This window comes from Amphiura filiformis, chromosome 4 (genome assembly GCF_039555335.1).
Source record: "Amphiura filiformis chromosome 4, Afil_fr2py, whole genome shotgun sequence".
Classification (NCBI taxonomy): Eukaryota; Metazoa; Echinodermata; class Ophiuroidea; order Amphilepidida; family Amphiuridae; genus Amphiura; species Amphiura filiformis.
In genome coordinates this window covers 73,962,665-73,978,753 of record NC_092631.1, presented here as the reverse complement: position 1 = coordinate 73,978,753, position 16,089 = coordinate 73,962,665, and the positions used below count along the sequence as shown (strand labels likewise).

The window sequence follows — 16,089 nt, the reverse complement described above, 5'->3', positions numbered from 1 at the left end:
ACAAGTATCGACTACTGAGCCACGGCAAGTCATAAGTATGCTACATTCCACTTAATTGATTGTTTTCGTAATACTGAATAATACTGTTTGTTACAATTTTCTCGTTGTATTGGTATATGAAAGAATTATGGTATTTTTAAATACTTAAAAGTGTTTACACATACTGAGATAGTAACTAATGTTTGCAATTTTGGTAAAGGCTGTAAAGTAAGCATGACTTCATAGGCTCAGTAGAAGATGGTATGAAATTTATAACGCCGCCATTTTAGTAGTCATTGATAAACGTTTTTTGAGTGGAAACATTCATTATAAAAATTACACATTTTAACATTTTAACATTGCAAATTACAAAATACAAGATCAATCCAGCTCTTACCTTTCTAACCGCAGGGAATTATCTTGTCATTAACATATCTTTTGATAATATTTTGACAAATTATGATTTAAAAAAAAAATATATAGGTATACATAGTCATTTTATAGAGTTCTGGATTCAGAGAGAGTTACTGTTTCACTGTTGCTCAGAATAGATCTTGTGGAGCTGTTCTTGACTTGTTACAGTTACCTTTCTTGATTTTCCATTAGCTGCTGCTACCAAGACTGTTACTCTTCCGTCCCATGTCCATGCCGCCTTCACGGTGACACTGCTCAACAAGCTCTTGCGCCCTTTTCAGAAGTTGTTGTGTGAGCGGGTGAGCAGATCATGAACCGCGATTTTGGTTCCTTTTAAGTTTGTCCTGTTCATTATGAACTTATTTCTCACATTATATCTACTAAATTTCACCACAATCGCTCGTGCTTTTCCTGTGGTTGGCTTTCCAATCCGGTGGGATCTGTCTAGATCATCTTCACTTAAGGGTACTTTCATTCTCTCGTTGGCTAATTTGATGATTGTTGCATCTGTGTTTTCTTTCTCTTCTTCAGGCACACCAGTCACCAGAACGCAATTTCTGCGAGTGTATTGCTGCAGATCTTCCACTGCTTTTGATCTTGAGTGCAGCTGATTCGTTAAGTCTGCCCTTAACATTTCATCTTTCTCGCGTTCATGTTCAAGTTTTTCTTGCTTACAAAAGAGGTCGTGGTTTTCCCCTCTCAATTTCTGCAAGTCCTCCTTCAAGTCGTCCACCTCAGTCCTGAGTGCATTCACATCACTTACTAGGGTTTTCATTTTTTCTTGCACTGCCTCCTGCATTAAGTCCTTCAAGAACAGTTTAAACTTCTCATTCAGCATAAGTTCATTAACAAAGGCATTTGATGTTGTGCTGGTGCCAGATGATGCGGCACTCTCTTCCAAGCCCTCCATCATCAGATCATGTAGCAATTGTAGTGTATAGCAAATTCAAATCAAATCTGTATTAACTATAAAATGTTCCGCAAATTTATCGGCGGTAGTAGTACTAGAATGTCCCCGTGCGCCGCCGGGCAGTTGGCCCTAACGAATTGCCTCTAACTGTTTATCAATATAGCATAGTTTTGGTGTGTAACGGAGCAGTAAATAGGTACGTCCGTACAGTCCGAAATCAAATCAAATTATCAATTGAAACTAAAGATCACTATTTTCAATTTAGGTTCATCCATAGGATTCTTCCAACAAATGAATTCTTGTTTAAAATTGGAAAAATTGAAAGTGACAGATGCTCATTTTGTAAGAAAGCTAAGGAAACAATGAGACATTTAATGTGGGATTGTCACAGTGTATCAAGGTTTTGAGACAATATTATGAAATGGCTGAAAGATGTAAATATCAATGTGCAGTTAACATATTTTGACATTTGTCTTGGATGCTATAAAGATGATATAAATATGGTTTTCATAAATATGATTATACTTTTTGCAAAAAGATACATTTACAAGTGTAGAGTTCAAGAATTAAAACTGAATTTCTCTGATTTCAAGGCGTGGTTATACTTTATGGAAAAAGTTGAGAAAAATATTGCCTTCAGTAAAGATAAATATGGTGTTCATGTCAAGAAATGGGAACCAATGTATTGGTAATACCATTATAGAAAAGTTTTGTCATGTATTATGTAACAATCATTGCTGGCTGATGTAATTTTTGTGTGTGTTTTTGTTAATATACATGTTTGTATATTGTTGTTTTTTTGTGTCACTTTAATAAAGACCCTCATGGGCTAGAAAGATAAAAAAAAAAGAAGAATTTTGCTATCTACTGAAGATAGTAATAATATGTGTGTCTTGATAAGGCTTTTGCTATCTACTGAAAATATTAATACTATGTATGTCTTGATAAGACCATTGCTATCTACTGAAGATAGTAATGCTATGTGCAGGGGTGCAAATTGTGATTTCTTCCTCAGGAGCAAGGTAATAGGCTCAAGATTTCCTCAATCTTACCATGCATAAAATAGCTTTATTCTGCACTTCAAAAGATGAGAATGTTGACATAGCGTGAATTTTTAGAGCGACTGTATGTTAGGTCTTCGAGATTCCAAAATAGGCTTTACGAAGACAATGTGCGCACGTAGCGTGCAAAAATTTGGTATTTACACTAGTTTGGGGTCAATTTTGGTCGGACAGAAGCTCCTTTCCCTTTTATTTTCCTTTACCCCCTTTCCACTTTCATTTTTTGTCATTGGAGCACAACTTGTTTAGTGCTTTATATGGTCCTTCTTTTTAAATTTCCTCAATATTTTCCAGTTTGTTCTCTTCTCAGTGGCATTAGTATTGATACTAAGTACACTGAATTCCTTCATAACTTTTGTTCCTATAAAATCCCCATTGCTGCCTCTCTATAAATTTCCTCAGGTATGATTGCTGCCTCTCTAAATTTCCTCAGATATGAGCCCTGTTTCCACCTGTCTTCATCCAACTTCTTTTTTCCTGTTAAATTACATTGAATACCTCCTATGGTGATGAATTGTAAATTTTCTCATATCCCATTTCAGTATTCTAACACCAACACCTTCCTTTTTTTTTTGCTCTTATTTCTTGAACAATAATGTGAATTCCTCCAAATTTTACACAACCAGTGGTGTCTTTAAAGATTTCCTCTCTTTCATTCAGTAGCTTCACTTCCTCACAGCCATCCCTATTATCTTGTACCTCACTCTTCTTCTTTTTTTTCTTTTTTTCCCTCTTCCTCTTCTCTTTTCTTTTCTTCTCTCTCCCTCCTTTTTCCTCTTTTTTTTTTTCTTCCCATGGCATTATTTCCTCAATTTTGACTCTCATTTCCTAGGAGCGGTGCTCCCCGCTCCCGCACAATTTGCATCCCTGGCTATGTGTGTCTTGATCAGGCTTTTGCTATCTACTGAAGATAGTAATGCTATGTGTGTCTTGATAAGGTTTTTGTTATCTACTGAAGATAATAATAATATGTGTCCTTTGCTATCCACTGAAGATAGTAATACTATGTGTGTCTCAATAAGGCTTTTGCTATCTACTGAAGATAGTAATGTTATGTGTCTTGATAAGGCTTTTGCTATCTATTGATGATAGTAATGCTATGTGTGTCTTGATAAGGCTTTTATTATCTACTGAAAATATTAATACTATGTGTGACTTGATCAGGCTTTTGCTATCTAATGAAGATAGTAATGCTATGTGTGTCTTGATAAGGCTTTTGCTATCTACTGAAGATATTAATAATATGTGTGACTTGATCAGGCTTTTGCTATCTAATGAGGATAGTAATGCTATGTGTGTCTTGATAAGGTTTTTGCTATCTACTGAAGATAGCAATGCTATTATGTGTCTTGGTCTGACTTTTGCTATCTGCTGAAGATAGTAATGCTATTATGTGTGTCATGATAAGGCTTTTGCTATCTACTGAAGATAGTAATACTATGTGTGTTTTAATCAGGTTTTTGCTGTCTACTGAAGATAGTAATGCTATGTGTATTTAATCAGGCTTTTGCTGTCTACTGAAGATAGTAATGCTATGTGTGTCTTGATAAGGTTTTTACTATCTACTGAAGATAGTAATGCTATATGTGTCTTGGTCTGACTTGTGCTATCTACTGAAGATAGTAATGCTATGTATGTCTTGATCAGGCTTTTGCTATCTACTGAATATAGTAATGCTATGTGTGTCTTGATAAGGCTTTTGCTATCTACTGAAGATAATAATGCTATAGTGTGTCTTGATAAGGCTTTTGCTATCTACTGATGATAGTAATGCTATGTGTGTCTAGATAAGGCTTTTGCTATCTACTGAAGATAGTAATGATATGTGTGTCTTGATAAGGCTTTTGCTATCTACTGAAAATATTAATACTATGTATGTCTTGATAAGACCATTGCTATCTACTGAAGATAGTAATGCTATGTGTGTCTTGATAAGGCTTTTGCTATCTACTGATGATAGTAATGCTATGTGTGTCTAGATAAGGCTTTTGCTATCTACTGAAGATAGTAATGATATGTGTGTCTTGATAAGGCTTTTGCTATCTACTGAAAATATTAATACTATGTATGTCTTGATAAGACCATTGCTATCTACTGAAGATAGTAATGATATGTATGTCTTGATCTGGCTTTTGCTATCTATCTGAAGATAGTAATGATATGTGTGTCTTGATCAGGCTTTTGCTATCTACTGAAGATAGTAATGATATGTGTGTCTTGATAAGGCTTTTGCTATCCACTGAAGATTATGCTATTTGTGGCTTCAACAGGCTGTCTGCTGTTAGTTATAAACTGAAGATAGTAATGTCATGTCATGTGTGACTTGATCCGGCTTCAATTTTTAATAATTTGCCATAAAATTTGTATGATATTGTGTCAAAAAATCAAAATTATTTGATATCAGAAGGACATTCTTCATATTCAGAATGCAATTCGATATGTCTGGTTTGCTCTCAGGCCCCACAAAAATACTGTGCATAGGTGGGTGACCGACCCCTTAACATAGTTTTACATATGTTTTACACACATTTCTTTTCACCTTGAGTTTGGTAGTGATGTCCATGTTTTTACGAGATTGCCCCACAAGCGTGCTGGCAAATTGTCCTTGCAAGCGCCTATATTCACTCTGCGGAATATGGTTAGTGTGTGCGATCCTACGACCAGCAAAATACATGTACGTACATACATACAACCAAACTTGAGGTGAAACAAATGATAGTTAACAGACCTTGACTGTGAAACCAACCATGATTTTGGTAATACTTACTGCATTTTGCCGGTCTACTGATGCTGCATACTGCAACTCTATTCTATGGGTGTCCATCACATCATCCTAAAAGGAATACAAAACAAAAGGTCTACAACTCAAAAACACACACAAAATATGAGTCTTGGTTCATAAGAATTTACCTGGAACCAAGACTCAATTTGGGCTGACTAGGACTCTTTTTCATGATTTTGGGAAAATGAAAATTATGAGAAAAGATATACTACTAGCATCTAGAAACACTGTCCAGTGTCCATAAAATTCAAAATTGTGGTTGGCAGTGCAATTGGCATGTACACCAGTAAAAAAGATAAAATACTGCAATATTATGACACCTAAGGCAAATAACAAGAAAAGTTGGTAACATATTAGGTAAAAGTGGCATTGCATTTTGTTGAAAATACAAATGTTCAATTTTGAGAGAAAATATTCCTTTTTCTCAGATACCAATAATACAATTTTTGTTCATCTTTCATGACCAAAAAATCGTCGTCTGGTTCCATGAGTTTTATCCTCAATGGGCGACATTATGGGACTTGCAGGTGTTTATCACATTATCTAAGTACATTAATGAAATTGACTTACAGCATCCAGAAAACACAGGTATCTCCCTCTGCTTTGAGCCACTGCTTGATTCTTGGCAAAACCAACTGAAAAACAATACATTAACAAAAATCAAGAATGATAATAATGAGTGGGATTTGATTAATTTCATTAAAGAAGTCAAAATCAATGAAAACATTAGGAGCAATATTATTATTTTGCTTCTAATTTTAAATATACATACATTCACATTCACTATTTGAAAGACCAGCAACATAATTGGTGTTCATGTTAGGTTCCAAAGATTATAGTACTCTCACCTAGTACCAGATGAATGAATTTTACATTATATCTCATTCCATACCAGTACCGGTAGCCATTACTGTATCAAATTTTGGCGGATGCAGACCTCCACCCTATAATGTCGGATATGTCAGTGACTTGCAGTTGGGTCTTGTACAATGACTTCAAATATCTCAACCCATCTCAGTACCGGTAGCTATTATTTTATATCACATCACATTTTTTGATGGAGGCAGACCCCCACCCTATAATGTCAGACACTCAGTGACAGTTGGGTCATGCACAATGAGACAGCACATTGCCCAATGGACCTGGCAGGAAGAACTGAGTAAAGACGAATCCGACGATCTAAGTGATGGTCAGGATTAATTTGGCCATAGCTGGGGGCCATCCAAACTATCTTATTCATTTGGATTGCGATCCAAGACGCCCACTATCGCGAGCGCATCGGAACTTGTAGCACTTGCGCCGCATCAAAGGAGTGGTAAACGCTGCACGTCTGTGATACTGGCGTCATGTAAAATAGATGGAAGGCCCAAGTTATGGATGCCAGTGAGGTGTAGTCATTGGATGTAAAACATTAGTGCAGACTGTAGTTGCTAATTTGCTGCTATGCTACTAGCATATTTCCTAAGACAAGTAAGAATATGAAGCAGGTTGAAGCCCCTGGCTCCACTTTGCAATGTTTGTATCCTACCTCCCTTTGGCTGTTGTCCCTGATGACCACCCAATGTAACAGGAATATCTGCTGCTTCCAGCTTCTCTTCCCATCTTTTTAACATGTCCAATGATCCATCCTGTAAGAATAATAATTATAGAAACCTTTTTAAGGGATCTGGAATGAGCGTTTCGACAGTATTTTTGTGGGACATGAGAGCACATCAGACATATTAAATTGCATTCTGAATACGAAGAATGTCTTTCTGATATCAAATAATTTTCATTTTTTGAAATTCACGATATAATACAAATTTTATGACAAATTATTAAACTTTGATATTTTTCACATTTTTCATATATAACAGTTCTCGAAAATCTAATGATATATTCTTAAAGTGTATGTAGCTGGGAGGAAAAGCAGATGATCAATTGAAAATTTTGACCTTTCATATTGAAGATATGGATTTTTTCCCAAAAAGATCTAATTTTTTTTGGTGTTTTGGGGAAAAAATCCATATCTTCAATACGAAAGGTCAAAATTTCCAATTGATCGTCGGCTTTTTATCCCACCTACATACACTTAAAGTAAAAATCATCAGATTTATAAAGTTTACTTCGAGTACTGTTAAATATCAAAAATATCAATTTTTAATCATTTGCCATAAAATGTATTACATTGCTAATTTCAAAAATCAAAATTATTTGATATCATCAGGACATTCTTCGTATTCAGAATGCAATTCGATATGTCTGATGTGCTCTAATGTCCCACATTAAATACTGTCCAAACGTTCATACCCCATCCATTAAAGGACATAACCAAGTACATTAATGTTGGCATTATCCAACAACCCCTAAACAACTTTGAACCCCAAACATTAAGTTTGAACCAAACTATGGCCTACCCTAAAACATGATAAAAAGACACACATTTTTCTTGAAAGTAGATGTTTGAAGAACCTAAACACGGAACACACGTTCCATGCTTTTCACACGGTTTTAGTCACACAAGTGTACAAGTTGTGGGCTGTGTCAGATGACATGATGCGATGGACAGCTATACAATGGTTTGTCTCATGTTCTGTCGTGATGTAGGTGTGCATTTCACTAAGTGCATAAAGTAAATCAAGCACACATACAAGAGCAGTTTGTTGGCATGCTTGCAGCGCAATGGTGAAAAGGCATTGATGTCACTACCAAACTTGAGGTGAGCAAAACAATAGTGAGATTAAAATTATGGTTGTTAGAAAAAAAATTAGGAAAATACAGGGCATTTACCTTTGGATTTTAAGCTTACCGTGCTGGCATCATTGAATGCAGATAATTCAAATGTTCCTTCAAAGTTCTGCTCCAAGACAGAGTTCAAGCATTCATCAAGCCATTTAGAAGCATTATGCACAGGTAGTATGATTGACTAAAAATGAACAAAAGGCAAGAACAATCATGATTGTTGTGTGTGCATTAATTACATTCTATGTTGTAAGTAAGTGTTAGTGAACGGAATTGGCCTGAACTTGTACCCTGATATTCTGCATCCATGGATGCATGTGTTGTCTTGCATGTTTTTGGAATGGGGAATGCTTTCGAGTGATATCTGTTTGCTTACCAGGTAGAGGGGTAACTTGTACAAGTGCTTAGGTAACCAGGTGAGCCCCTGGGATTCTGAAGGTAACCACATAGGAGACAAGAAACAGGCAAAATGATAACACCTTAAAAATAACCAATGTGCAGATTTTGCATGGACATCCCACAAACAATAAAACCGTAAAAACAAGCCATTCACACACAATTTTTGACCAAAGTGAGTATTGTAAAAGTCAATTTGACCGATGATCCATATATTTTCTTTTTCACATTTTGTATCCTTATTGGAAAGATCATACTCATATTGTCTATACTAGCATCAAAATAATGAGCAATGACCGCTTATTTTTAAATAACAAAGCATTTGCCAAAAATGGATGTATTTATTTTGCTTAGTGTTGTAGGTAAATTCAGAGTTTGCTAAAAGTAAAAGAACACTTAGAAATTGATATGGCTATCTGCACCCACTTGATGAAGGCCAACTTTTACAGACCATAAGCCCTTTCGCAATTTCAGAAAATTGCAACTGAGTATGCTCAGACATCGTCTTTACTGGAGATAAACAGAACCAATCTCCCTCATTGACGGCCGTGTGAATGAACTGCTACTCAAAGGGAATCCCCCATGATTTTTTACATCTTTTACAAGATTAGCCATTTGAAGCAATCTCAATCAATTACTTTGCTAGTATATTGAGCAGACATCTGGACCAAAGAATGTCTATAGCATTTTTTTAAAGTGCACGGTTCACTCCCGTTGAAATACACTGCACGAGTCGCCATTTTTATATCCAATTCTTTTCATGGATATTACCCACAATGCACTCTGTTCTGAAATTGCGAAAGGGCTTATGGGGCAAGTAACACCAGTACAGTGTTACAACTTCCCTGATACATTGTATGACAACCTCTCAATAACCAATGAGCAAATTGTGCATATTCTTTGAGCCAAGAATATTAGTTTTTGAACCAGGGGGAGGAGCTCTTCAATATTTTAGGTGATGTGAGCACTGTCACCCAAAGACCCCAAACTTTTTCAAACCCATGCTCTTGTCACCTAAAGACCCCTTATTCATGTTATTTCTCCTTGGAACTGTCACCCAAAGACCCCTTATTTTTCAATTTCAATGGCATTTAAGGCTAGCAATTCAAAGTACTTTAGGCTCTACCCAAAGATCCTGGAATCTGTACAAATGTCTAATGTGTTCCCACCTGTGACTTGAATTTTCTGTCACCAAATACCCTTTTTAGGAAAGTTTCAGCTTTACACCTGTATCAATTAATTATTGAAGTGCCTGCTTTTCCCTGGTTTTTGGGTGGTCCCATATTCTAAATTTGTTGACTTACAACATCAATGGTCCTATCATTTGCAGCCATCAGGTTTATAGGTGTGATATCTTGTCGTAATCACAGCCTACAACTTGATCAAGTTTTGTTGCCACTAACATTGTGCCATGCTGATCTGTTTGTGCCTGGTAAATGGACGATGTGGAGTTACAGCAATCTGGAGTTCCATCTTTCAAATGAGTCACATCCTAAAATAATGGTATATTCAGAAACATAAAAATGTAAAAAAAGAGTAGAACTTTGTTTAACCCAAAATTGTCAGAGCTTCATATTTTAGTTTGAGATTACAAGATTTTGTGTCATAATGCATAAAATGCTTGGGACTTGGCATTTTGTGTTTGTTAATATCAGGAACTTTGTGTTAATACATTTCCACTGTACAGAATATTTTACACATGCATCAATAGCAAAATGCCAACCATTTATTCCAGAACAAGAGTCTTAATTTAATATTATGTCTCAAAGCCCCCACATGCATCAATAAAAATTCCCTGCTTTTTGAGCGCTATTCCCGCTGGATTGGGTAAATTTCCATTTTTTTTTCTTTTTTTTTCCCAAATCCAACACACAAAATTCTCAAAATAGCCTAAATCGTAAATCTCAATAAAAGTCTTCATCTTGACCACAGTGAAACCTCCTTGTCAAGAAGCTTGTCCGATAGATTAAAAAAAAAAAAAGTAAAAAAATCCTTAAAAAACCTGCATTCCTCATTAGGTTTTCAACATTGGAACGGCTTTGAGAAAAAGTATTAAAAGATGGCCTTGCTACAAATTGCAGCACCGGTACCAGCAATTGGGCGCTGTTTACGTAAGTCCTTGATAGCGGGAAAAGTGCGCAGCAGTTTACCCGTCACTACTTGTACATGTATGCATAGTATGGTCATTTGTTATCTTTTTTTCGTCCATGGTCTAGATGAGTCGTCAATGCTCATGCATCATATCAATTATCAATATCATGTGTACGCGTCGTTGCTGTCCACCATTAATTTTTAATTGACATACAATTTATGGTGATCCTGACTTTTAGACCACCCGAGCTATATAAGGTACAAATTGCAAATTTATCATATTAAACTTTCGCAACAAGGTTAAACATGTTTTCAACTGTACAAACATACCTTTTATTCCATCAAACAAGCTTTATTTTGTTCCAAAATTCACGTTTTATAACTTTTTTTGACGTAAAAGAGCTGGTTACAAAACCGGTGTGATGCCAGCTCCGAAGTTTTCGCGTAGCACAAGCGCTTGATGTCGGGCTTGATGTACGCTCATTTTGACGGTAATTTACGCTCGCGTATCATGCATTTTCAAGCGTGTTTGACATCGTTTTACTGCATGACGCAATTCTGCATTTATTCAAGATGGCGAATTTCTCGAAAAACGTGATGTATTTTACCCGTAATTTCCTCATTACTCAAAGCCCTGCCCTCTTTCACAATATTTTAGCTTCTTGGATATCATCGGAAACATAGATTAGTAATATTAGGTAGGTCAATGTATTTTTAAAGATTGTTTAGATGGTTTTTACAATGAAAAAATTGATGTTAAAGCTTCTTTTCAAAAATTGGTTTTAGCTTGTTAAAACCGGTAAAAAATCGTTTTAGCTTGTTGGATATTGTTGCTTAATAGTTTAAAGCTTGACTCCTTAGATGAAACTTTTAGTTTTTAAGCTTGTTAGAATATTAAACCTTGATGAAATAGTATACAAATATTTACTGCTCATGAGGGATCTGGTGGAATCTATTGGTTCCCGAGGTGAACTGGAGACCGTGAGCCTACTATTTTCCCGAGACCGCCAGGTCGAGGGAAAATAGTAGGCTCACGGTCTCCAGTTCACCGAGGGGACCAATAGATTCAACCAGATCCCGAATTTAGAGCAGTAAATATTTGTTTTATATCCTTCATTAATATATATTCTTTGTTCATTAAACACAAGGCATAGGCCTAGGCATAAATGTAGGCTAGGCCTAGTCAAGGCTACGCCGGCCTTGCTTTGTTTTGATCATGTTGATTGAATGCACAAAGCACGCACACAGTTGAGTGGCTAAAGCTTACCGTAAAAATGTGTGACAACCTCTACAATACCGCCGTGAAACGAGTAACCATGTTAACATGTTCCCTGTTATTTCACCATCAATATTAAGATACTGATCCTGATGTAATGCCATTAAATCGCCGTATTTTAGCTGCACTTCTGTCATGTCTGTGCTGCTTAATTGTGTGCCATAAGACAAAACGCATTAATACCCCGGGCCGGTACTGATATCCCGCGTATGTGGCGAGTTGCATTGACCACTAGTAACTGCGACGCTGTTATGAGGTCATACACGCTCCGGGGCGCCAGAGGGAGATAGTAAAACTATTTCCCGGGAGATAGTACTTTGAATAGTACCCGTTCCCTCATCAATCAGCTTGTTAACAAGTTTGCAAAATAGCAAAACTATTTTTGGTCACATGATACTCGTTTAACCAATTAATGAACGAGAATATATTAATGAGGGATATAATAATATTTGAGCCCTACATGTATGTATATAGCGAGGCCGAGGGTGGTCTAAAAGTCAAGATCGCCCAATTTATTGTGCTTTACTTATGCCAGTATGTCTTCTATTTAAGCTTTATAAATCATCTGAACTATGAACGAGATGAATATGTAAAGAAATATTTGTTTCTGTAATAATTATATCTTACCAAGTGTCAGTGTGTCAGTGCCAATTTAAGTGCCAATCATGCAATCAGCTGCCAATCTGCCAAATTCTGCACGGTGACGAGCTCTCACAGGGTACTTGGTACAGACAGCCATAACCAATAATATTGCGCAATCGAATTGTCACACTAAGCATGCCAGCATGCAAGATCATCTGTGTGTGAGCTTATCATCCATGTTATCACCATCATCCAATGCATCATGCATGCAGATAGATAGGACCAGTAGACATAAGATAGGGTCAGGCCATTGTAAGGAGCTTCTCATCGGGCTTGGATAGGCTAGCATACATACCTGCAGTACATTGAACATTCATATATTGAATTATTGGTAAGCTTATCAAAGTTTTTCAAACATGCTTAGGGTTGGTGCAATAATTATGTGTACGCCCGGGGTGGTGAATTATAGGGGGGGCAAAGATCTTTTGGCAGGCCAAAAGGGGGGGGCAAGCATTTTTGGCAGGTCGAAGGGGGGGGTCAAGCGATTTTTGGCAAGTCAAAGGGGGGTAGCGATTTTTAGGCGCAGATATTTTGGGCACCGTTTCTATATTATGTGCTAAAAAGGTGTAGGAAAACGTTAGGAACACGTTCAAAAATATGCAAAATTTTCTGCTCGCTGCGCTCGCATTATATGGTAAGGCAATTTAAGGTTGTAAATTCAGGTTCCCAAAAATCTTGCATTGGTAAGGGGGGGGGGGGGCAAAGATTTGGTGGTACATCAAAAGGGGGGGAAAGGTTTTTTGGCACATCAAAAGGGGGGAAAAGATTTGTTGGCACGGCCAGAGGGGGGGGGGGGGCAAGCGATTTTTGGCAGACCATTTTGACCACCAATTCACCACCCCAGGGGTACACATAATTATTGCACCACCCCTTATGCCTTATAATTTTTATATCATGATATTTTTATTCAGTAATCATTGTATATAGGTATATTCAGGCAAACCTTAGTTAACACATTTGCTAGTCAGCCAAATTCGTCCAAAAATACAATACAAATTTTACAAAGATTTTTCAAGGAAACCTGCATATATGTTGTCTATAGTAGGCCTACTTCACTTAACCCAAATATATATAATTTATTTTTGTGATGAGATAATCGCACATAAGAAATATCACAACATGTGGGCTCATTTTTGGGCTCATTTTTTTGGGCTCAGTTAGATATCAATTAATCACATATGATATATGATATCCATGTATAAACTGTATAAAGTTGTAACTCAGTATCTTCATTTAACATTTTAGATGTTTAATATTGTAAATGGATACTGCCACTGGTCTATAGTATACAAATTTATATTGAATGTTTTATATGAGTTCAATGGTGAGAATATTTTCATAATATGGACTGTTCCATTCAACGAGTATTTACATTGTACACTGTAAGAAAAGGGGCAATCCCACCGTTACGGATGTTTACAGATACATGCAACTTACAACTTTTAATTGAATAGCACACATGTTTACTGTTAGGATAACACTTTATTTCTTAGTACATGTATGCTACTAATACTAGTACACACTCAAATGTTCAATATAATGAAGCAATTTTGTTTTGGCTCTCTTAGTTTAAGCTACAGAAATTAGAAACGAGCGTTACGGACGTTACGCGAAAGTGCCTGCCTTTTTGACAGATGGTACATATCCTTAAATCTCCATTCAGTTCTATGTTTTATTTTTTTCTGTTAACTATATATATTGAGCAAGCCCTGACTCCATTCTATGTAAACATGAAAAGCAAGTTTGAAATTAATACTCCTGTATCGTCCTACACTGTTGATTTAGTGTTACGGACGTTACATTTTATCTCAAATGTAATGTCTGTAACGTTTTACATATCAATTTTAAAAAACTGTCAAGGTGCTTCCTCAGATTTTTTTCTTTACTATCTTGAAGTAGGTCTGACATCAATCTATGGAGGCATGATTAGCAAGTTTAAAATAAATGCTCCTGTTTTGAGCAATAATGTTCCAAAATTTTGTTACGGACTTTACAAAATGCACTTTTGGCTTGGTATTGGCCAAGGCAATATTAATTTTCAGGGGTTTAAACAAATTTAATTTGGCTCTAATTTAGAAATCCATGCATTCTTTTTAGTGGTGCGGCAAATTTGAAACTGAAATAAAGGTAAAAATAATGGAGTAAAAAACAATAAAATACAAAAAAAAATTGACATCAAAAAACATCATAATCTTAGAACCAAGTATGCTAGAACTTTGGTGTTTTCAGTAAATGATAGCAGGGTCAGAAATTCGGCGAGAATCCGAGAATCCATTCTCGCAAAGATTCTTGTCAACAAAATTGCAAGAATCTAAATGGATTCTTGTAAATATTTCAATTTTTCATAGAAAGTTTATATATGGGGAGAATCCATGGACTCTTGCAAAATACCACTGGGAGAATCCAAATGGATTCTCGCACTTGGTTGCGAATTTCTGACCCTGGATAGCCTATAGTATTGTATAATGTAATAATTAAAGTAACTCAATTTAAAAAAATGCCTCCTTTGGCCCCATGGACCAGATCGTGTTGCATATTGTGTAAATTTTCAGTGTTCATTTCAGATATCAGTGTGATTTTCATTAATTTCACAGTGAATATAAATCATTGACAATTAGTGGGTTTTTAGCGGGTTCGCCGTCGGACAAGTTTAGAACTGTCAAGCTTTCGTCAGGAGTAGCTCTGACTTCTTCAGGACAAAGTACCTAAGAATGAGACATGTAGACCGCCCTTGTCTACTGATGACTCTGAAAAGAGCCGTTTGCTGAAGCCTGACTCTTGTCAACAGAAACTAGCAGATCTCGCCTATCTGCTGATTTTGTAAGTTTTGGTGGCTCTGAAAAGAGCCGTTCAATGAGGACTGCCCCTTGTCTACAGAGAACTAGCAGATCTCGCCTATCTGCTAATATAAAGGTTTTGGTGGCTCTGAAAAGAGCCGTTTGCTGAAGACTGCCCCTTGTCTACAGAAACAAGCAGATCTCGCCTATCTGCTGAATTTATAAGTTTTGGTGGCTCTGAAAAGAGCCGTTTGCTGAAGACTGCCCTTGTCTACAGAAACAAGCAGATCTCGCCTATCTGCTGAATTTGTAAGTTTTGGTGGCTCTGAAAAGAGCCGTTCACTGAAGACTGCCCCTTGTCAACAGAAAACAAGCAGACCTCGCCTATCTGCTAAATTAAAGGTTTGTTCGCTCTGAGGAAGAGCTGTTCAATGAAGACTGCCCCTTGTCAACAGAGAACATGTAGACTGCATATACTGTAATAGAAGTATACGGCTTACCAGGAACCGTTTGGCCACTCATGGACCGATCGGCTCTTTTCAGAGCCACCAAAACTTACAAATTCAGCAGATAGGCGAGATCTGCTTGTTTCTGTAGACAAGGGGCAGTCTTCAGCAAATGGCTCTTTTCAGAGCCACCAAAACCTTTATATTAGCAGATAGGCGAGATCTGCTAGTTTCTGTTGTCAAGGGGCAGTCTTCAGCAAACGGCTCTTTTCAGAGTCATCAGTAGACAAGGGGCGGTCTACATGTCTCATTCTTAGGTACTTTGTCCTGAAGAAGTCAGAGCTACTCCTGACGAAAGCTTGACAGTTCTAAACTTGTCCGACGGCGAACCCGCTAAACGCCCACTAATTGTTATGAATTCCCGTCGTAAAAGCCTATCCCACAATATAAATCATTGAATTGTTCACATCTGAGATTAGAAGTCATTCAGGCATGCTAAGATTCGATATCCAAAAATACCCTAAATTAAAATGATTTAATCACAGCCCATATATAAAATGCATTTGTTCCTTGTAATTTGTACTATTTTCAGGC

General features: G+C 36.7%; 1 protein-coding gene across 1 annotated transcript in view; it reads right to left on the bottom strand.

Moving 5' to 3' along the window:
* Positions 1-12,417, bottom strand: part of LOC140151405 (queuosine-tRNA galactosyltransferase-like) — a 32,011-nt gene extending 19,594 nt beyond the window's left edge. Inside the window, exons 1-6 of the mRNA XM_072173733.1 lie at positions 12,258-12,417; positions 9,568-9,755; positions 7,935-8,051; positions 6,675-6,774; positions 5,717-5,781; positions 5,132-5,197 (exon numbers count right to left, since the gene is read on the bottom strand). Of these exons, the coding sequence (XP_072029834.1) occupies positions 5,132-5,197; positions 5,717-5,781; positions 6,675-6,774; positions 7,935-8,051; positions 9,568-9,597 (378 nt within the window). The 5' untranslated portion in view covers positions 9,598-9,755; positions 12,258-12,417. The remainder of the gene's footprint in view (positions 1-5,131; positions 5,198-5,716; positions 5,782-6,674; positions 6,775-7,934; positions 8,052-9,567; positions 9,756-12,257) is intronic.
* Between the last annotated feature and the right edge of the window lie 3,672 nt (positions 12,418-16,089).